This window comes from Terrapene carolina, unplaced genomic scaffold, assembly GCF_002925995.2.
Source record: "Terrapene carolina triunguis isolate 2854851 unplaced genomic scaffold, T_m_triunguis-2.0 Scaffold110, whole genome shotgun sequence".
In the NCBI taxonomy this organism is placed as follows: Eukaryota; Metazoa; Chordata; order Testudines; family Emydidae; genus Terrapene; species Terrapene triunguis.
Window position 1 is genome coordinate 3,591,320 of NW_020664461.1, and position 21,180 is coordinate 3,612,499.

At 65.6% G+C, this 21,180-nt stretch overlaps 1 protein-coding gene across 1 annotated transcript in view; it reads left to right on the top strand.

Annotated features, from left to right (window-relative positions):
- HECTD3 (HECT domain E3 ubiquitin protein ligase 3) overlaps window positions 1-13,928 on the top strand; it is a 14,294-nt gene extending 366 nt beyond the window's left edge. Inside the window, exons 2-21 of the mRNA XM_026651911.2 lie at window positions 2,781-2,941; window positions 3,839-3,931; window positions 4,167-4,302; window positions 4,735-4,850; window positions 5,243-5,356; window positions 6,488-6,570; window positions 7,103-7,268; window positions 7,966-8,047; window positions 8,356-8,538; window positions 9,213-9,265; window positions 9,545-9,609; window positions 9,984-10,087; window positions 10,619-10,738; window positions 11,317-11,406; window positions 11,890-12,096; window positions 12,424-12,553; window positions 12,791-12,865; window positions 13,131-13,212; window positions 13,325-13,396; window positions 13,700-13,928. Of these exons, the coding sequence (XP_026507696.1) occupies window positions 2,781-2,941; window positions 3,839-3,931; window positions 4,167-4,302; window positions 4,735-4,850; window positions 5,243-5,356; window positions 6,488-6,570; window positions 7,103-7,268; window positions 7,966-8,047; window positions 8,356-8,538; window positions 9,213-9,265; window positions 9,545-9,609; window positions 9,984-10,087; window positions 10,619-10,738; window positions 11,317-11,406; window positions 11,890-12,096; window positions 12,424-12,553; window positions 12,791-12,865; window positions 13,131-13,212; window positions 13,325-13,396; window positions 13,700-13,784 (2,217 nt within the window). The 3' untranslated portion in view covers window positions 13,785-13,928. The remainder of the gene's footprint in view (window positions 1-2,780; window positions 2,942-3,838; window positions 3,932-4,166; window positions 4,303-4,734; window positions 4,851-5,242; window positions 5,357-6,487; window positions 6,571-7,102; window positions 7,269-7,965; window positions 8,048-8,355; window positions 8,539-9,212; window positions 9,266-9,544; window positions 9,610-9,983; window positions 10,088-10,618; window positions 10,739-11,316; window positions 11,407-11,889; window positions 12,097-12,423; window positions 12,554-12,790; window positions 12,866-13,130; window positions 13,213-13,324; window positions 13,397-13,699) is intronic.
- The last annotated feature ends 7,252 nt before the right edge of the window (window positions 13,929-21,180 follow it).

Here is a 21,180-nt window from a genome sequence, read left to right on the forward strand (position 1 = left end):
AGAGACAGGTGGACAGACACAGAGATGGGAGCGACGGGCGGACAGACACACATAGATGGGAGATGGATGGACACCGTGAGAGACAGGCGGACACAGTAAGAGACAGGCGGACAAACAGGGAGGCAGATGGGAGAGACGAGCGGATATAGATGAACCCGGGGAGAGATGGACCGACACAAGGACTCCCACTGGTCTGTGCGGTATCCATTCTGAGAGTTTACAATGCCAGCCCCCCAGGCACGGCGCTTTCGGGGCAGGATCCGGGGCAGGCCGAGGCTGTGTCCAGGGCTCTGAATCTCTATGGTTACAATGTGTAGGGACTGGACGCTGGTGCCTGGCTCCTGCGTGGATGGTTTGGCAGCAGGGTGGGCGCAGAGGGCTGAGGTTTCAGGCCATTGGTTGTAAGGAGTGTTGGGAGGGAGGGGCTCTGCAGTGTTTCCATTGTGGGGCAGGCAGAGGGCAGATGACAAAGCTGGGGTCTGTGCCCCTCAGATCGGGGGTGTTTGGATTTGGGCTTCGTTATTGTTCTCGCCCTGCTGTGCTACCGGCCTCCCCTGGCACCAGCTGTGGGACTTCAGTCAGACAGCCACTTCCTGGTTTGACATGTGGGGCAAAGTCACCTGGCTTTGGAGCTAATTAAAAGGTTAAAGGTCGGGGAACGCTGCCCTGAGACTTCCCTTCCCATGGGCAGCAACTGCCTCAGAGCTGGGCCCAGAGCCAGACCCCGGGGCTGACGGGGTGATCCCCTGGATCCGGATTTCCTGGCCGTGCCTTGGGGGCACAGCCCCAGCCCTGATCTGGACACCCCCAAGCTTGGAACCCTTATCCCAGGCCTGTCTGCCAGCCGGGTGGGTTTGGCCCCATCTCCTTGGTAACTGCCCTGCCCGCCGCGCCCTGCGGCGTTGGCTGTGTTTAAAGTGTGGCCTTGCTTTCCCTCGCTCACCGGGCCGAGCTGTTCTCCCACAGGCCTGTGCTCCCGAGACAGGGAGCTGGCCGGGCTGGTTTTCGGGGACAGCTGTACTTTTTGGTACCCCTGGACAGTGACGACCGTGCGCTGCTTTACGGCTCCAAACAGCCCTTTCTCCTTGGCCCTGGCCTACGGGCACGCTGGCCCTGAGCCTGAGGGAGAGTGGCACCAGCTGGCTCTTCCGGAATAACCCCGAGCGTTACACCCGAGGGACACGGCTCCTCCTTGCACTGGTGTTTTCCCGTAGATGGTGCTTTCCTGCCATCCGGGCCCCCTTGACCCAGCAACAGGACAGAGGGGGACGTCTGCCAATCGGGCGGCAGCGCTCGCTGGCTCCTAGCTACCCTTTGTCCAGGCAACGTTCACGCCGTGTCCTGTGTGCAAATAGCTCGAATCCAGGGCAGACCCCGACCACGCAGCCTTCGGCCACCAGGTCATGATGCTGTTTGGCTGGGGTTGATTTTCTTGGGCCTCAGCTGGGCCCTAAACGGGCAGGGAACAGATGCAAGGAAGAGTTTCCCATCCTCGCTGTCTCTGTAGACCCCTCTAAGTTCTGCCATCACTTGCGAATCTCCCCCTGGAACGCACAGGGGCCGTGGGCTACCTCCCAGTGTAACGCTCTGGGGCCGTCTCTGCTGCAGACCGTGCCCCCGCGTCCTTTGCCATGCTAGAGCAGATGAGACCTCTGGGAGAGTGGCGTCTGGGCCCAGGGGTGTGATCGCTGCTCACAGTCCCTTGGGAGGGAGGATATTTGTGAGTGTTTCTCCTAACGGCTTTGGTGAATTCCAGGTCCAGGAGATGGTCTCGTTGTTCCTGGCACGGAGTTGCTCCACAGTTATAGTTTCCATTATATCCCGATTTTGCCCCATTCTTTAAAAACGATGCACTGGCCTTGGCGTTGGCAGGTAGCTCTGGGGCTGAAGTGGAGTGTTTGTGTGGGAGTTGAAGGGAACCAGACCAGGGGTTCGGGCGTGAGGACATACAGCTGTCAGACATGGCTCCACCAGGCTTCCGGCTTTTTATTTTTATTTCCTGGCTAGCAAAAAAGCCTGAAGGGCGCCTGGCTTGCTGGGGTTCTCAGTAGGCCCCCAGCTCAGGGACAGGCCCTGTGTGCATCCAGTGTCCCCCTGCCAAGGGGCAGAGGAGACGATCACAGGGCAACCGTCTCTCCACTGAGGAGGGCCCCCCCAACCACCCTCTGAGCCTGGTCGGGCTCATCCGGTGGCTGGCAGGTGGGGTGGGGACGTTGGTGGGTATCCGCAGGCTTGGGGGTTGTGGTGGAGGGGGGTCCGCGAACCGTCTAAGGCCTGTGAGCAGCGGGGGGGGGGGGGGGGTTGTTTGCCGGGGGGCAGAACGGGGGGGATCTGGGGGGTGGGGGCGCGGTTTGCCAGCCACATGGCTGCTCTAAGTGTCTCCGTGGGAGAAGGGCTCTGCTAGCCGAGGGCTCTTGGCTCAGACCCAGATCCGGTAGCTGGAAGCTGAAGCCAGGTGAATTCAGACCAGGAAAGGGCTCGTGTTTCCGGGCAGGTGAACGGTCCAGTGGGACGGCAGACCAAGGGGCGCGGTGGATTCACCATCACGGTCGGGAACAGACTGGCTCTGGCTGCCCCAGAAGGGATGGGCTGGGTGCGGGGAGCAGAGGGGGTTCTCTGGGTGACGCAGGCGGGCAGACGAGGTGATCGCACGTCCCGGTTGGCCTGGAGATCTCTGACTCGGTGGCCGGCCTGTCGTGGTAAAACCGAGCGCCAGCTCCCCGGGCGCTGTGTGAAGCCGGGGCGAAGGGCTCCTTGACAGGCCGCGCTTTGCTTTGCAGGAGCAGCTGGAGGAGTACAAGGGCAGCTGTGAGCTGGAGGAAGGCTGGATCCTGGTGTGCAAACATGCCGAGGGAGGGGACCGGCTGGTCCCGGTCGAGTCCACCGACAGAATCCAGAGGCAGCAGCAGCTCTTCGGCGTCGATTATAAACCCGTGATCAGGTCTGGGGACGAGGCTCTGGGGGAGTCGGGCTTGGGCCGGGCGCCGCCAGCTTGTTGGGGCTCCGTCTGGCTGCTTGCGGAGGGCTGGGCAGTGCCATCCTCTAGCGCCCGACTCTCCGGGGAAATAAGGGGCTTGTTATTGCCGGGGGGCCAGAGCTGTGTGCAGGAGGCTCGGGGACCGGGGTTCTGATCCCGGTCGCGTGTGTCCGATGCAGTGACCGCCTGAGCCTACCACCCCACCTCCCCCTGCCCCGGAGCCCTGTGTGTGGGCAGCGCTGCCAGAGGCAGGAATCTCCTTTGCTGGCCTCACCAGGCCAGGCCAACCACATCGCTCCTCTCTGGAGCACAGGCATTGGAACAGGCCCCGCGGCAGGGTGTTTGCTGCCCGCCTGCCCCGGGCCTGGTGTGGGCTGTGCCCTGCCCAGAGGCGCTAACAGAGCCCGCCAAGCCCCTACCTGAGCTCCGGTCTCTTGGGGCCCAGGCCTGGGCCCAGCTCTGACCTGCTGACCCAGCCCCAGGAGAAATAACGTTGGCTTTAAAACATCCGGTTCCACTGGGGGCAGCAGTGGGTTTAACCAGAGGCTGATCTTTGCTCTTGGTGGGGAGGGGAGCTGGCTGGCTTCTCCGGGACTTACCCAGCGCCCCGTCCGGCAGTATCCAAGCCCCTCCCGGCCCCCCCGTCCAGCAGTATCCGAGCTCCTCCCAGCCCCCCCCGTCCAGCAGTATCCGAGCCCCTCCCAGCCCCCCGTCTGGCAGATGGGGACAGATGCACAGAGATTTGTGCACAGAGGCTGTGTGGCAGAGCAGGAATTTGCTCTGTCCCCGTCCCGGGCTGGTGCCCCAATAACTGGTCGTCTTTCCTCTCCCTTTACCCCGCCACCCTTCGCCTTGTTCCAGGTGGGAGCAGGTGGTGGATCTGACGTACTCCCTGCGGCTCGGCGTGAAACCCAAAACCATGGAGCAGGACGAGGCAGCGGTGCAGAAGCTCCGGTAGCGAGACGTTCCGGGGCGCCCAGGCTGTCCTGGCTGGGGGGGCCCCCCTGGGATGGGGGTCTGTGCTGCCCCCGGGGCTGGGTCCCTCGGACTGAGTGCATGGCAGCGCTGGGGGAGGGGTGCAGGGGCAGCGGCGTGGGCTCTGTGGGGCGCCCCATCCAGCTCACCGGGACGCGGGGGCTCCGGTCAGTCCAACCCGCCCCTGGGCTGTTAACCCTGCGTGTGCCGGCAGGTTCGTGCCCCCGACGTGGAGTTACGAGTGTGACGAGGACCTGGTGCATTTCCTGTACGATCACCTGGGGAAGGAGGACGAGAACCTGGGCAGCGTCAAGCAGTATGTGGAGAGTATCGACGTCTCCTCCTACACGGTACGGGGTGGGGCGGGGCCCAGCCGCTCTGCGCTGCGCAGGGACGCGGGGGGTCCCGTCTCTCCAGGGCTCCCAGCCGGGCGGGAGACCTGCCCCCTCCAGAGGGGTGAGGATCTGGCTCCAAAGGGAGCTCCCGGAGCGGGGAGGGGGGCGGCTGAGTCCCCGAGTGGGGGTGGGGAAGCGTTCGGGCCTCCTCCAGCTGCGAGGGGCCCAGATGGGACCCCAAGACCGAAGGAGAACTCTGCTCTGGGCTCGGCTGCTGACCCGGTCTGAGAGTTTAGCATCAGCCCTCGGGCACCGTGCCCACTCCCGCCCAGTTCCCTGGTCGACCCCCACCCTGCACCAGACCCCCTCGCCCCTGTGGTGCCAAATGAGTGCGTGTGAGGAGCAGGATCTGGGCTCCCTCCATCTGACCCCCCCGCCCCCTTCCAGGAAGACTTCAACGTGTCGTGTCTGACGGACGGCAACGCGGACACCTACTGGGAGAGCGACGGCTCCCAGGGCCAGCACTGGGTGCGGCTCACCATGAAGAAAGGCACCATCGTCAAGTGAGAGCCAGCTGCTTCCCTCTCCGCCCTGGGGGAGCCTGTGGGGGGGGCATGTCAGCCCCGGGGCCCGGTTCATGGGCTGGCCACGGTCAGGCGGGCGGCTCACCCCCGTGATCAGCATCACCCAGGTGGGAGCCAGCGGGCCCGTACCCGCACCCCTCCACTCTCACCAGGGCGGGAGCTGGTGGGCAGGGAGGTCCCACGGCCACCCCAGGCTGCATCCCACCGGGCTTTGAGGGGACCCCCGGTCTGTGGGAGTCCTGGGCTCCCCGGCTCTGGCCGGGCCGCGGGGCTCGGTGCCGGGGAGCCGCGGGGCTCGGTGCCGGGGAGCCGCCGGGCTCGGGGGCTCGGTGCCGGGGAGCCCAGCTGTCACTCTGTCCCCTCCCCTCCAGGAAGCTGCTGCTGACGGTGGACACGACGGACGAGAACTTCATGCCCAAGAGGATCGCGGTGTACGGCGGGGAGGGCGACAGTCTGAAGAAGCTGAGCGACGTGGGCATCGATGAGTGAGTGGGGCGGGGAGGGGGGGGGGGGGGCTGGGCTAGTGGCCTGAGCACAGGCCTGGGGCCCCGGAGTTCTACTGACAGAGACTCCAGCTGGTGCTTGGGGAAAGGAGCTTGTCGCTCTGTGCCTCAGTTTCCCTCTCTGGGCTGTGTCCGTGGTGAGCATTAATGCCCGAGTGGCATTGAGACGCATGGCACAGACCCTGGCGAGGGCTCTGCTGTCTCCGCACGCGCCGGTTCCGGGAATGGATTAGACATTGGCGGGTGGCTAATGAAATCCCCAGCCCGATAGCCGTGTCCTGCCTTGGGGCTCTCCTGGCCGGCTGCAGGACTGAACGCTGGGGTTCACAGCGCCCTCCATCTTAGCCTGGCCGCTCAGCCCAGCAACCAGTGACTCCAGCCCGAGGGGTTCGAAGTGGGGGGTGGGGGCTGGTCATGTTTCAAATAACAAGTCACCCACCCCTACCCCCCCACATGTGGTCGAGCTGCCATTCCCCCTAGAAGGTCTGCACGCGAGCCCCGGGTTCCCTCGGCCCGGAGCGGAGCGGAGCGGTCCCGGTTAGCGGCTGTGGTGCATGGAAGGCGTGTTCTCCGGCAGGACGGGGGGACGGCCTGGAGTGGGGCAAACCGCAGGGCCATAACGCTGAGCCCGGAGCCGCCGCCTGAGCATCAGCTCAGCAATCCGGCTGCCCCCCCTGCGAGGGACCAGCCGAGGGCTCCGGCCTGGAGAAATCCGCCATTGCCAGGAGCTCTCTAAGGCTGGGCTGGCTGCTGCCCCCTGCCCGCCTCTCGGACACACCCAGCCGTGCCTCCAGGGCCCAGCGCGCTGCCCGTCAGCGCCCGTGTGGCCTCCCCGCCCATCCCTGAGAGTTCGGACGGTAGCGCTGTGCTCTCTGGGCACTTTACAGACCCAGTGGTGCTAACGTCTCGGCCCCATGGAACCAAGGCACGGGGAGGCTGAGTGACGTGACCAGGGTCGCATGGTCAGTCGGTTGCGGGGCTGGGAGACAAACCCCCAGGTTCTAGCTCCCCTCACCTCTTCTCACTAGGCAGCCCCTCCTCCCTGGCCCTGGGTGAATGGACGCTGGCTGGGGGGCAGGCGGCTCTGAACCCCCCTCTGCTCTGTCGTTCCAGGAGCTACATCGGGGACGTGTGTGTGCTCGAAGACATGACCACGCACCTGCCCATCATCGAGATCCGCATCGTGGAGTGCAGAGGTGGGCGGGGATAAAAGCCTGCACGACAGGGGCGGGCCGCCTCCCCCTCCGAGATCGGCCTGCTCCCCCATTGAGGGCCCCGCCCTCTCCTGTCGGGCACTCCGGATGTGGTCTCTGGAGGACGCTGGTCTCCAGGGCTCACTCTCCTTGGCGTTCTTGCTGTGCTGGTGGCCACCTGGCCGCTGGGAAGTGGGCTAAGATCCCCAGGCCATGGACCGCCTCAGGGGGGCACTGGCCCTACGCCCCCAGCCCGCTCCTGCTGCATGATGCCCCTGGAAGCTGCAGCCCTGGGGCTGCTGAGGTGCCTGTTCATAGAGACGAGCCCGGATCTCGACAGCCCTAGAGTTTGGTGGCTTGGTCCCATCTCTGGTTCTAAACCTGCCCCATGCCAGCTGCAGTCTCCTGAGTCCCATTGATGGGGAAATAGCCTCCCAGGGGATGGGGGGTGGGCGCCCTGGGGTCTGTCTATCTCTGGTGGCTGCGGCCCGGGCGCTCCTGGACCCACCGGATTAGCCGCGCTCTTTCTCAGCAGATGACGGGATCGACGTCCGCCTCCGAGGGATCAAGATCAAGTCGTCCCGGCAGCGGGAGCTGGGGCTGAGCGCGGACATGTTCCAGCAAGCCAGCCTGGTGCGCTACCCCCGCCTGGAAGGGACTGACCCCGACCTGCTGTACCGGCGGGCCGTGGTCATTCAGAGGTACTGCCCGGGGACACCAGCAGGGGGTGCTGAGCAGGACGCACCTGCAGGGTTTGCTTCCTTCGCCAGTGAGAACGCAGCCCGACCCCAGGGGCAGAACGCAGGGTGACGCACTGATCTGCCCTAGCAACGCTCGCAGCAGGCCCGGGCAGGGATCCCGTATCCAGGGGCATTTGGGGAGGCAGAATGGGGTCTGGCCCGGACGCCAGGGTTCACTCCCCATCTCCTGTGAGATCTCACAGCTTCCTTTCTCATCACATGTGGTCAGGGCCCTAACCTGATGCTCTTCATCCAAAAGATGCTGCTTCCAGTAGCACAGCGCCCCCTAGTGCCACACTGGGGCGTCGGAGTCACCACTGCCTGTGAGGGGAGAGTGCCCCCTACTGAGCCCTCTCCCTGCTGCCTGCAGCACAGCGCCCCCTAGTGCCACACTGGGGCATCGGGGTCACCACTGCCTGCGAGGGGAGAGCGCCCCCTACTGAGCCCTCTCCCTGCTGCCTGCAGCACAGCGCCCCCTAGTGCCACACTGGGGCGTCGGGGTCAGCCCAGCAACCAGGGGAACAGACCCTGGAGCGCTGCCGACCCCCCCTTGGTGCAGGGTCCTGGGGCGTTGTGCCCGCAGCAGCCCCTGGCTGGGGCCGATTCGCGTGGCCCAGGCCTTGCCCTGTGTCTCGAGCGGCCCCTCTTGCTCTCCCAGGTTTATCAAGCTCCTGGACAGCGTCCTGCACCACCTCGTCCCGGCCTGGGACCACACGGTCGGCACCTTCAACTGGCTCAAGGTGAGCGGCAGCCAGGGCTCCCCTCTCTCCCTGGCCTCTGGGGGGCTGACACCCCCTCTGCGAGGACTCCAGACTGCCCCCGGGCCCGAGAGAGGGAGCTGCAAGGTGGAGGGGGGAGGAGAGGTGGGAATGTCGGGGGCGCTGCAGGGAGCCGGGGCCCGGTGGGGGAGAAGGCCCATGCAGGGTGAGCCGGGCAGGCCGGGGGCCAGGTGTGTGTTCGGGCGGGAGCATATAGACGGATGGGGGGGGCACTGGTAGGGCGCAGGGCGGCGGTCTGTCTAACCCAGGCCCCGCCTCGCCCGCGCCAGCACATCAAGCAGTTCCTGCTGCTGTCCAAGCGGCGCACGGCGCTGATCGCCCAGTGTCTCAAGGACTCGGAGACCAGCAAGCCCAACTTCATGCCGCGGCTCTACATCAACCGGCGCCTGGCCATGGAGCACCGCGACAACCCCGCCCTGGACCCCAGCTGCAAGAACGCTGTCTTCACCCAGGTACCGCGCCCGCCAGCCTCCTTCCAGGGCTGGGAGAGTCCGTGATGCTGGCCCTGCGCACCCGGCGAAGTCGGGGTTACTGGGGAGCGGGGCCCGGCGCAGGGGCAGCGTGGCGGGTGGAGGGCATGAAGCTGGGGGGGAGGGGGCACTGAAAGGACGGGAGTGGGAGGAACCATGGGAGTAGGAGGGGTTAAAGGCACATGGGGTACTGGGTGGGGCTTGGCCTTGGAGGGCTAAGGGGCAGGCAGCCCACGGAGGCAGAGAGATGCTGCTGTCTGTCTGTCCCTCTGGCGCGAGCGGGATCTGTCCATCTGGCTGTGGTTCCCTTTGCTGCATCTGCTTGGCTTTCTCGGCACTGTTACCTTTCACGCCGATGGCACAGCACGCCCCCTCGGAGCCTCCTGCCTCCCCCTCGGCCCGCCCTGCTGCTGGGGATGCTGGAGGGAAGAAGGGACCCGCTGGGTCAGGCGCTAGCCTGGGACATGGGAGATCTGGGGTCAGTTCCCTGCTCTGCCACTGATTCCCTGCGTGACCACGGGCAAGTCACTTAGCCTCCCCGTGTCTCCATCCCTGTCTGCCCCGGGGATAGCAGCGCTGCCCTGCCTCCCGGGTACCAGTGCCGGGGCCCTGCGGCTGGCCGGCGGCTGAGTCTCGTTCGTGTCTGCCTGCTCTAGGTGCATGAGGGCCTTAAACCTTCCGACAAGTACGAGAAGCCCCTGGATTACAGGTATGGGGGGCCTTGCCGGCTGGTGGGGCTGAGAGGGGCCATGGCTGCGTGCTCCCGGGGGGGGATGTGAGCCCCATTCCTGGGGGAAGGGCCAGTGTCCCAAAGCCACTGGGCCCTGTCTCAGCGGAGAGGCGAGGAGCCAACAGCCCCCCGAGGCGGGGCACAGGGCGACCATCCTGGGGGCTGCCCTGGCCCTGGGGGGCCCGGCTGGCCCCTCTTGTGGGCTCCAAATTCCCATGAGCGACCTGCTGTCTGAGCTGCCGCCTTGGCTCCCCGCAGGTGGCCGCTGCGCTACGACCAGTGGTGGGAGTGTAAGTTCATCGCCGAGGGCATCATTGATCAAGGTACGTCCCCGGGCCCGGGCCCCTCCCTGTCAGGCGTTCCGGGGCGGGGCAGCTGGGGAGGGTGGCGCTGTCCAGTTACCCTGCAGCCTTCGGCCCCGGCCGCAGCCTCGCTGCAGCTCAGCCGGGCTCTCGTCAGGACCAGGGCACCTGTCCTGTGTGCAGGGGGCGGGGTTACAAGCTGCCCCCACTCAGTGCTCCCCCAGGATCAGGGGGCAGGGCAGGGGGCCGGGGTTGGGGGTCGCTTCTCGTAGGGCGCTTTAAAGGCAGCGGGCAGAGCCGCTGGGGCCGCTCGGTGGGGGGGGGGGGGGGCGCAGCCTGCGGCCGGGGCTGGGGGCCCGGGGCGGGGGGGGGGGGGCGGGGTCTCCGGGCGGCAGGGGGCGGGTTCCGGGACAGCCTGGCAGACATGTCTGAGGAGCTGTGTCCCAGCTCGGCAGAGAGCCCCGTGCCGCTGCCTTTCTTCGTCCGCACGTCCAACCAGGTACCGAGGGGCTGGGGGCCGGGCCGGGCCGGTCCTGCCCCGGGCTGGCAGCGGGAGTCCCCCCCAGTCCTGTCGCGGGGGGGAGGGGCAGCTTTGCTCCCTGGCTGGGGGGAGCAGGAGCAGGCAGGCCCTGGCGGTTGGGAGAAGCGCCCTCCCTTTGGGGCGTGTGGCTGGGACGCTCAATTTTGCTGGGGGCCTTAACAGTGTTACGGGATATGTCCCCCACCGGCCCGGGCACTGTGCCCTCTTCCTTCCTGGGCTGCCCATCTGGCCACGGCTGAGCCCCCAACTGCCCTTCCCACGCGGGTGCCACTGCCTGGCTGCCCAGCCTACACCGGAGTCACCAGAGTCCATGGAGTCTGCTGGGGGGGGCGTCACACAGCAGGGAGGGGCTCCCTCTGCAGCCTGTCAGCCCTGGTCCTTCTGGCAGCCAGCGGGGGGCGCTGGGGAGCGTGGCCTGCCCCGGTCGTGCCCTGGTTGGGGCGCTGGGCAGTCCCCAGCTCCTGGTGCCTGAGCACGTCTCCGTTGCAGGGTAACGGCACCGGGGAGGCCAGGGACATGTACGTCCCGAACCCGTCCTGCAAGGAGTTTGCCAAGTACGAGTGGATCGGGCAGATCATGGGCGCGGCTCTGAGGGGCAAGGAGTTCCTGGTGAGTCCTGCGGGGCGGGGCCCTCGCTGCAGGCCCGGCCTTTTCCCCCTCTTGGCGTGGTGCTCAGGACCTGCGCCAGCCCTGCTCCCCCAACCCCTTGGCCTGAGCCGAGCAGAGCCCAGGGGTCCCCAGCACCGTAGAGGGGCCCTAGTAAATCCCTGATCACCCCCGTGCGGTCTGCGGCCCCAGCACACCCGGGGCGGGGGGACGCTGCTAGAGACAGCCGGGAGCTTGGGCGAACCGAGGCATTTCAGTGATAATTCGGCAGTAAATAGAAACTGGGGCAGCGTCCGCAGGCTCCTCCCCTGCTCGGCTGTGCCCTGGCGTTCGTGGGGCTACTGGTCAGCGCCTGGGAGCGGCAGCCCCGAACCCTCGGTAGGTCCGTGTGTCCCTACGTCCAAGGGGGGCCCTAAATCTCCCTCCTTGAGCAAGTGTCGTGGGGGGTGGGACTAGCTGGGAGGCGTCGCTGCTGGTTGGGCAGCGCTGCTGCCACGTCTGCCTTTCTGGGGCGCCGGGGTGCAGCTGGTGAGGTGTCCCTGCGCTCGGGATCCCAGCCACGCGTCTCCTCCCCGCTGCAGGTCCTGGCTCTGCCTGGCTTCGTGTGGAAACAGCTGACCGGTGAGGAGGTCAGCTGGAGCAAGGACTTCCCCGCCGTGGACGCCGTGCTGGTGAGCAGAAGCGGGTGAGGGTGGGGGGGGGAGGCGGGCAGCTCAGGCACGGTGCAGGCGGCACTCGGTGGCTGGGGGCCGGTTGTGTTTGACCGTCCTGTGGTGGGGCTAAAGAAACAGGAGCTCAGATACCCCCCCCAGGCTCTGTAGTGCAGCTCCAGCCCCCTCATCTCAATACACAGGTGCAGCCTTGGAGACTACAGGTCCCAGCATGCAATGCTCCGGCTTGGCACAAGTGGCCGGTACCGCCTGTGGACGCTGCCGGTCCCAGCATGCAATGCTCCAGCTTGGGCCAAGGGGACTGTGCAGCCCATGGAGATGACCAGTCCCAGCATGCTGAGCTCTCCCGTGCTGCAGGCAGTTGGGCTCTGCTTTGGCCCCCCCGGCATAGCCCCGATGCTCTCCGGGGCAGGGTGGGGCTGGGGGCGGCCCAGGAGGTCCGTGGTGTTGCTCTCCAGCAAGTGCTCTTGCCCGGCCGCCCAGGTGAAGCTCCTGGAGGTGATGGAGGTGATGGACAAGGAGACCTTCGAGTTCAAGTTCGGGCAGGAGCTGACCTACACCACGGTGCTCAGCGACCAGCGCATGGTGGAGCTGATCCCCAACGGCGGCAGCACCGTGGTGCGCTACGAGGACCGCAAGGAATTCATCCGCCTGGTGCAGAAGGCCAGGCTGGAGGAGAGCAAGGAGCAGGTAAGGACCCAGCCCCAAGAGCACATTCCTTCCTGTCCCCCGCCACCTAGAGGCGACTTGTGCCCTGAAGCATGGGGGTTCTGTCCGTTAACGTGTATCCCAGCGAGCATCGCGGGCTGGTCTCGTTGGCTGTGCTAAGAGCCAGCCCTTTGTGGAGTCCTGCCGAGCGCCTGACCCTCCTGTGTCTGTGACAGGTGAGTCCCTTCGTCTCCCAGGGCTCCACTCCCCTCTAACATCGCGGCCGGAGCGCTCGCTGCACCGGCTCGTCGATGGGACCTAGCGCTACCCGCCCCGGCTCTAACCCCGTCCGCTCTGCCTCCCCTGCAGATCGCTGCCATGCAGGCCGGGCTGCTCAAGGTGGTGCCCCAGGCCGTGCTCGACCTGCTCACCTGGCAGGAGCTGGAGAAGAAGGTGTGCGGGGACCCCGAGGTGACGGTGGATGCCCTGAAGAAGCTCAGTAAGTGCAGGGGCTGCTGGGAAACCATCTGCGGGACCCAGGTGCTGGCTGCGACCTGGCACCCGCCACGTGCCCTGGTGTCTGAGCCCCGGCGCGGTTTGTAAATGCACAGCGCCGTGCGCCCCGGATCTGCGCGCTTATGTGGTGGGGGCACGGAGGGGGGGTCTTGCCCCCGGGGGGAGCAGCCCTGAGCTGGCCGCTGTGTTTCTAACCAGTTCTGTCTGTGCCTCCCCCCAGCTCGGTTTGAGGATTTTGAGCCGTCAGACACCAGGGTCCAGTACTTCTGGGAGGCACTCGGCAACTTCACCAACGGTGAGCGGCCGGCGCGGCCCAGCCCTGACTCCTACCGGATCCCAGAGGCTCCGGGTCTCTCACCCGCCCGTATGATTCACTCGGCCTCAGTCTGGGGCCCTTCTCTCAGCCGTCGGCAGCAATTCCCAGCTCCCCTTCGGAGGCGCGAGGCTGAGTCCCCCAGAACTGCTGACAGACTAGCCGGGCACGGGGCTGGGGCACCTTGGCTAGCCCAGCAGGCTCCCTCCCAGCCCGAGAGCGGCTAACATCTGTTCTCTCCCCACAGAGGATCGCAGCCGCTTCCTGAGGTTTGTCACTGGCCGGAGCCGCCTCCCGGCTCGGATCTACATCTACCCGGACAAGCTGGGGTGAGTGTCCCGCTCTGGGATGCCAGGGAGGGACCTGCCGGGGTGCTGGCGTCACTGTCCCAGGGGCTCTCTCCCCTGGTCGGGTCTGACCTGCTTGTCCTCTCTCCTCCAGCTCTGAGACGACGGACGCGCTGCCCGAATCCTCCACCTGCTCCAGCTCCCTCTACCTCCCCAACTACGCCACGTGAGTCACACCGCAAACAGCCGCTTTGGCCAGCCGCCCCCGTGTTTCGGAGCCCTGATCCCAGGGCGGGAGGTGTCATGTCAGCTGGTCTCGGGGCTGACGCGTGAGCCCGGGTGTCACGCAAGCTGGGTTCCATTCCCGGCTCTGCCACTTGCTGGTGGGGCACTGCCCCCTCCGTGCCTCAGTTTCCCCATGAGTCCCATGAGGCTGGGGGGGAGATCCTGAGCCTTAAGCCATGGCTTGGGCAGTGCCTGGCTGGCCCCGGCGTCCCGCAGGGCAGTGACAGCGGCTCTTCTTTTCCAGCGCCAAGGTGTGTGAGGAGAAGCTGCGCTACGCGGCCTACAACTGCGTGGCCATTGACACGGACATGAGCCCGTGGGAGGAGTGACACCGCCGTCGTGGGGCCGAGCTGTCCCCTTACCCCTCCCCCTGCCCCCGTCACGACTGGCCCCCTTCCCTCGCCCCCGAGAAACGTGTATTCAATAAACACCCAGGTCTAGGCTTGGCTCCCCAGGGCGCGGGCCAGAACCAGCGTGGGTCTCTGGGTCCTTGGCTTTCAAAGCGGCAGAGACAGACCTGAGCAGGAGCCCGAGGGAATGCAAGAATGGAGCCTGGCCCGGCTAACGGCGGCTAGCTAGGAGCCCCTGGAAATGTGTTGCTAGCTTAGCCCTTTCGCTCGCAAGCACTCGCAGGACCAATCGCTCCACCTACCCCTGCAATGCAGCCACCTCTGGGGTGGAGCCCGGCAGCTCTCTCGCAGCCGCCCAGCACTGCCGCTGCCCGGTTTAGGACAGGAAGTGAAGGAGTGTCTGCCGCGGAACCGAAACGACAGAAGGATCCAGGCAGGGTCAAAGTGCCAAGATCCAGTCATTTCCCCCCCACCCCCCCCCGGCTCAGCAAGAACAGCGGGTGATCGGACCCAACGGATGGGCTGCCCTGGAGTCTGCGCGGCCTGTTTGTTTCCCAGGCCGCGTCCTGCTGCAGCTCATGGTGGGGTGAGGATCGCCCCCCAGGGCCACTGGCCCCGGACCCCAGCTCAGCTGGGGCATGTTATCTTATGTACCCCACAGCACGGAGTCATGGGGTGCAGTTCCCATGGAGGGCGGCTCTCTCCTCACCCTCCTCCTCCATGGGGCCCCCAGGCCTCCTAACACCGCCCCCGTCCTACCCCCTCCCCAGTTTAACAGCCTGCCAGCCCCTGCAGTGCACCCTCTGGCCACCAGGTGTCACTTTAGGCACGTGCTGAAGACCCTGCAGCCCTGGGCGGCGGGAGGGGGGTGTCTGATCCACTCCCTGCCCTGGGTCCCCCACGATCTCACGGGGCAGCAGCGACCAAGGCTGAGCTGCAGGGGAGGCCCCTGTGGCACTGTCTCGGAGGGTGTCCTCCCCCCCCTCTGCCTGGGGGGCCACGGTGCCATTGGCTGCACCCCCCCTCCTCCAAGGGGGTGCAAGTCCTGGAGCCCCTCGAGCCAGCACTGCCCAGGGGCCCTCGTCCCTCGTGCTCTGGTGTGTCTTTCCTTGGCTCTCTGCCCTGGTTTCCTCTTCTAAAGGGGCTGGTGCCAGGGAGCTGGGTCCAGGCCTGCGTGGGGCACTCGGAGCTCTTGAAGGCTGGGGTGGCACAGGGTACCCCCAGTGCCAGGCCACCTTGGGGGTGCTGTCTCCATGCCCCCAGCACTGGGCATGGCTGGCCCTCACTCTGTGGGCATTGCCCGTGAGCTGCCAGCCCTGGCCTGGAGGAGCATGGCACGTCCCAGGTGCCCCTCGCTCGCCCCAGGGCACAGCCTCCTCGCAGTCCTGCCCTGCCAGCGGCATCCCGTGGCCTGTCAGACCCTCGCTGTGCCTGGAAGGGGCCCGTGGGGCCACTGGCTGGGGAGCTGCCCTCACCCCCTGGCAGCCAACAACTCTCCGCCGCCTGCCGAGGCTGGCTTCGAACCTGCGCCCCGGAATGTGCTAGCTCTCCCCGAGTGAATTCAGGGGGCCCGGAAGCAGCTGCAGGAGATGGGGAAGTGGAAGGGAGCCGTCCCCCCACCCACTGGCGCTGTGTGATTAGACTCTGCCCAGGCCAACCTGCTCCCTTCTCCCCTGGGCCACGTGCCAAGGCCAGCAGGTAAGCGCTAGGAAGGTGGCAGGCTTCTCTGGACGGATCAGTGCCACCCCCAGCTCCTGCCCCCGGCTCACCCATGTCTGTGCCCCGAGCCCAGCGGGAGTTGCAGGTGCTCAGTGCTGCCTGGGCTCAGGGCTATCAATGGCAGGCAAAGGGGGGCCCTTTCTGCTGCCCTGGGGTGGTGCCAACAGGCCTGGAAGGGTTAAAAAGAGGGGCTTGGGTGGGGTATCGCCTGGGCGTAGGGGGGGCTCCTCTCCCTGGTTTGCGGGGGGGAGGAAGGGGCAGGTGCTGCTGGATCTTTAACAAGGAAATCTTTCCTCCTACCTGTGTGGTGTGTGCTTGAGTTAAATGTTCACTAATTGTGGCAGACCAGGGCTAGACCCCTCCCCTGGAAGGCAGGAGATTCGCTGCTTCATCCTGGCAGCTGCCTACTCGAGTCAGCTGGGAAAAGCTGGGCAGGCGAGGGCCTGGCCAGGGTCGTTCTGTGCCCAGCAGGTTGGGCTCTCGGCTGCTTCCCCCACCTCTGCCTACTGCGGGGGGGCGGTTCGAGCCCCCGGCGGGGCAGTGACCGAGGATGGTTCGCAGCTGCTCTGTGAGATCCTGCCACTGGGGCTCGTCGAATCATTGAGGGAGGCGAAGTGCCCAGGGCTCTGCCCCACTTGCCGTTAGATCAGTTGCGGAGCTGGTGCCCTGCCCCCGCCTCTCCTTTCTGCTCCCGGGGGCACGGCACATCCCCCAGAGCGTCCGTGAGCAGGAACGGGCGTCGAATCAGCGGCTGCAGCCAGGTTAGGCCCAGCCGGCTCTCCCCAGCGACAACCCCTTCTAGCTGGAATCCCGGTGCAGAAACCACCCCCTTGCCAGAGTCTGGCCTGGGCGCCTCTCCCCAGCTGGGAGCCCCGCTCCCTGCCAGCAGCGGGGAGGCCTGGCCTGCTCTCCCCAGGACACCAGCCCTCTTGCCAAACCCGCTGGCCCACCCAAGTCGTTGCTGGATTCCAGGAAGGCAACTCTGCTGGCACAGGAGCCGGGGGGAGGGGCGAGGCGGTGGTGAGAACCGGGCTGCCTGCGCTGTGGCCGGTCGCGCCCAGAGAGTTCCCAGCCCGCTGCAGTTCCCTGGCAGCCACCGGCTGAGGTTCCCCTTCCACCCGCTCACTCCCTGCAACCGGGGCCTGACCACGCACCCAGAAGGACCGTGATTCCTTTCTCCCTGGGGCGTTTGGGTTGGACCCAGCGCCCGTCTGTTAGCCCTGAGATCCCCGCCCCCTGCCCTGGGGTGGCATGTCATGCTGCTGAGATGTACCTAGCCCTTGTGGTCAGCAGGGGGCGCTGCACCCAGTGGGGGGTGCTGGCCTGTTGGCTCCCCCGTTCCTGGCTCGGGCCGAGGGGAAGCATGACCAGTCCGAGCTAGGCGCTGCTCTGGACCGGGCACCGTACGTAGGGAGGAGAAGGGGCTGAGGGCCAGAACATGGCCCAAGGAAGAGGAGCACGCTGTGAAGCTGGTACCCCGATGCCCCCCCCCATCAAGGTTGGGCCCCTCATGCCCACGGGAGTGCAAAGCTTCCCCTGTTCCTGGCACTGTCTCCAGCAGGGTGTGGGGCGCAGGGTGGGTCAGGTCCTTAGTCCCAAAATGGAACCAGGCGGCTTGGACCGGCGCACTGCCCCTGCTGGGCCTCTAGCATGGCTAAGCAGGAGCGGCTGTACCCCGTCAACCCAGTGCCATTCCTGGCTGGGCGCAGGCCGCTGCCGCCCCAGGCTGCATTGGCACACCGCGGGCCCAGAGCGCACTGCAAGGGTGCAGGGCTTTGGCCCACACGGGGCTCCTTCTGGGAGCAGGGCTGAGCGTCGCCTCTGCTTTGCACAAGCTTTAACGTTCTCTGCTAAACTCACCTGCAGTGTTTGCAGGCTGGCTGGGAACCAGCGGCTGCGTTCCGCCCCAGAGGTGGCTGCATTGCAGAACCAGTGGGGGTTGGGGGCTGCCGTGAGGCTTAGTTGACGGAGATCGTTGGGTGAAAGGCTGTAGCGAAGGGCAAAGTAGTATTGTCCAGGCTAAAGCACGAGCCTGCAGCCCTTGATCCCGCGTGTGCCCCTCCCATACTTCAGCAATCACATGAATAAGAATAGCACAATCGGGCCCTCCTATTTCCCCTCTCCCCCGCCCCCCCGGAGTGCAACGTCCCATGCTGCTGTGTACTGTTGCCCGTTTTTGGCCCAAGCAGTTAGCCAGGCTTTGTGCTCTTGCTGCGTTGTTTCCATTAGCAGGAAAAATCGATGCTGGGTCATGTATTTCTTTGATGCAATCCTGTTGGATTGTTGCCTCTCATGCACAACTGCAACCAATCAAACCCGAAGACCCTGCATTTGCAATGAATCCTGAGGAAACATCTTGGCCCATATGGCTTAGCAGCTGATCAGCCCAGTCAGGTGGCCTGTTGCCATGGGTGGTGACTTCCTGTTGTTTCAGCTATCACTACACAAAGGGGCATTTAATTGCCCCTTGCATTTAGCCTAATTGAAAGGTGGCTCATACACCCATTGACTTGAACCAGGTCTGTGATTGATCTACAGCTTAAAGCCATGCTTGACAGCACCCGCTAACACCGTCCTGCATAACAGTACCACCAGGATTGTATTTAACAATGACTAATCCTTAGAAGAATGGACCAATTTGGGCACCCCAGTTAATGTCACTTCCTTATTGCATGTTGTAGCAATAAACCATCAATCATCCAAGACGCCCTGACAATACCCGCAGCGCCTGACTTTCCCCGGTATTACCCTTGTACTCACCCCCTCTTATGCTCCCTTGCTGTGTCGTCTGATTCACCAGGGAGCTCCCTGGGCCAGGGCCTTGGCTCTCTGCTTTTAAGGCACCCTTGGGCATAGTACCTGAGTGGCGCTGGGGGGCATCACGGCCCAGGAATGCTGCAGTGCCCTGTGCTGGGAACCCGCATGGAGCAGATCAGTGCCAATATTCCAGCTCTTCTGAGGAGGCGACTGGGAGCAGCTGGTTCCTCTCCGGGGACAGGGAGAGCTGGCGGTGGGCACCCAGTCAGAACATTGTTACAGGGGGTGCTGTAGACGGCCCCCAAGCACGTCCAGTAACCCGGCTAATGCTGTGAGCCGCTTTCCATGGGGCGGCCTGTGGGCGCTCCCAGCCACGGTGTTCTGGGGCTGCCTGGCTCGGCCGCAGCAGAGGCGAGGCCAGCGATGGGGGTGCGCTGGTGACAAGCTGTGCCTGAGATTGGGCTGCCCTGGGAGCCTGTCGCCTGTGGAGCTCTGGGTGGGCCCTAGGCCAGCTGGTACGAACCCTGGCTCCATAGCATGAAACGCTGGCACCCAAAGCACCCTACAGGAGCAGGCCTGGGCAGCGGGGTTAGGGGGCAGCATCTGCTGGGCCGGTCAGTGGATGGGGTGCCACAGGGGCCGGGTGCAGGGCCCAATCCTGGCACCCCTCCCCCAGCGGCGTGTGCTCCTATGGCCCATATCTGAGGGAGAACAAGGGACGCCCTCGGCCTAGCGGGCCTCTCAGAACGCGATGGGGCGACGCTGCGCCCAGCCCGGGGCATAGGGAGGGGTGGCACCATGCCATGGCCTGGAATGGGCTCTGCGGCTTAGCAGGCCTAAGGGTGAGTAGTCCTGTCGCGGGTGGATCGGCCCTACCCCAGGGCCCGTCTCCTGCTTTGGCAGCACTGGCAGTAACTCAGCTCGAGCTGAACGGAACGGGTGTGTGCCGGGCGGCAAACGCGGCGCTGCCCGAGAGCGTCCTAGGAGGGGCCCTGCGGGAGCCGGTGCAGCCTGTCACCCTGCGCTCCCCCTGGGACAGGTCCCGGGCCTGAAATGGGGGTCTGGGGGCCATGCACCAGGGACCCTGGTACTTAACCCTTCGGACTGTGGCCAGCGCTGAGGGGCTTTGGTTACGTTTCCGCAGCAAGCGCGGGCTCTCAGGCCAGGCGACTTTTGGGTCTGATGAAGGGAAAACGGCACCAAGAAGGAACAAAGGTGAAGTCTCCCCGAGAGAGCAGGGCGTGTGCGTCTCCATGGCACCATGCGGCGTGAACGGGCTGCCCTCCGCCCCGGCTGGGGACCCTCCCTGAGAAACGGAAAGGGGCATGGGGGGGTGTCCACCTGCACCAGCAGTGGAAGAGGGCTCCATTAGCTGACTGGGTACTGCTCGTTAGCAGACCCAGCTGGGGAGGAGCTGGGCCGTGTTCCTACAGGGCAGCGCGAGGAGGCTGCGGGATCCACCCTAACAACCCAGCTCTGGCACAGGGCCGGGGCCAGGGGAGACCCTGCAAAGCCCCAGGAGCAGAGCCAGCTGCTGTGACGGGCCTTGGCAAAGGGGCACCGCCCTCGGGGGCTGGCGTCCTGGCAGAGGAACAGCAAGCCGAGGAGAAGCAAGAGAGACTCAAAGCTCCCTGAGCAGGTGAAGTGTTTGGGGGACACCGGGGAGGAAGCAGGAACCGGCTCCACTGAAGGGAGAGTGGGGTTGCTGAGGGGCCTCGCGGGGAGACGTAGGGTGACCAGATGTCCCGATTTTATAGGGACAGTCCCGCTTTTTGGGTCTTTATCTTATATAGGCTCCTATTACCCTCCACCCCCGTCCCGATTTTTCACATTTGCTGTCTGGTCACCCCAGGGAGACTGGGGGTGACTAGCAGTGGGTGGGACGCAGCTGGGCGGGGCATTGATTCCCTGGAAGGGGTGGATTATGCTGTGACCTGTCCAGGGGGCCAAGGCTTTGGGCCATGGGGGCCCTGAGCGCAGAAAGAGGCAGACGTGCCGCAGCGCCAGCTCTTGCCATGAGGGGGCGCCCTGGACAGTGAATCCGTCACTGGCACTGCCCACAGCATGTGCACAGCTCCCCAGCGCCACGCTGCAGGGCCCTGCCCCACCCTGCCCCTTAGCTTCTGCCAGGAATCGCCTCAGCTGTGGGGGGAGCCCCCTACTATAGCCCTGACTGTGACTGAGTTATTAGCCCTCCCGCTAGGGGCAGTGGGCCCAGCTGGGGCAGGAGAAGGCAGGATGGGTAGGCAGGGGGGCGGCAGGGAGGGGATGTTTGCTTCAGTGTCTCCCGGTTTGGCGCCGTTCTGTGGGCATGGCTGGGCCAGGCTGGCTTGGCATCAGTGGGGTAGCTTGGGGGTCGGGTGGAGGGCTGGAGGGGGTGGGAGTGGAGAACTGTCAGCAGAGGTTGGTTGGGGTTATGGTGCAGCACAAGGAGGGTCAAAGGGAGGGTCTGGAGGCCAGGCTGCCCTAGCCGAGCCCCCAGCCTCTGGGGGCAGGGGGAGGATGCTGGGAGGGTGGGTGCGTGCCTGTCCCCGCTCCCCAGCACTGTTCGCTCCCAGGGGCAGTTCGCTCCCAGGGGCTCGGACCACACACAGACCCGGCTGCTCCGCTCCCCCAGGGAGATCAAAGTCCGGCCGGGTCAGGCCTGGCCTGCGGCTGATGGGGGGGGGAGGGAGGCAGAGCGTGAGGGGAACCGGCGCCGCAGCCAGCCCCTGTGGCAGAAACACAGCCGTGGGATTGGGAGGGGGGATGGTCCCTGCCAGTCCCAACCAGCCCCATGTGGTGTGGCCAGAGAGCCAGCACTGCAGGCAGCGCGGCTGGAGGGTTCTGGGGTACAGCCCTGGTGCTGAGGGGGGTCAGGCCTGTGGGTTTTTCTGATCTACAAAAGGCCACGGCTTCC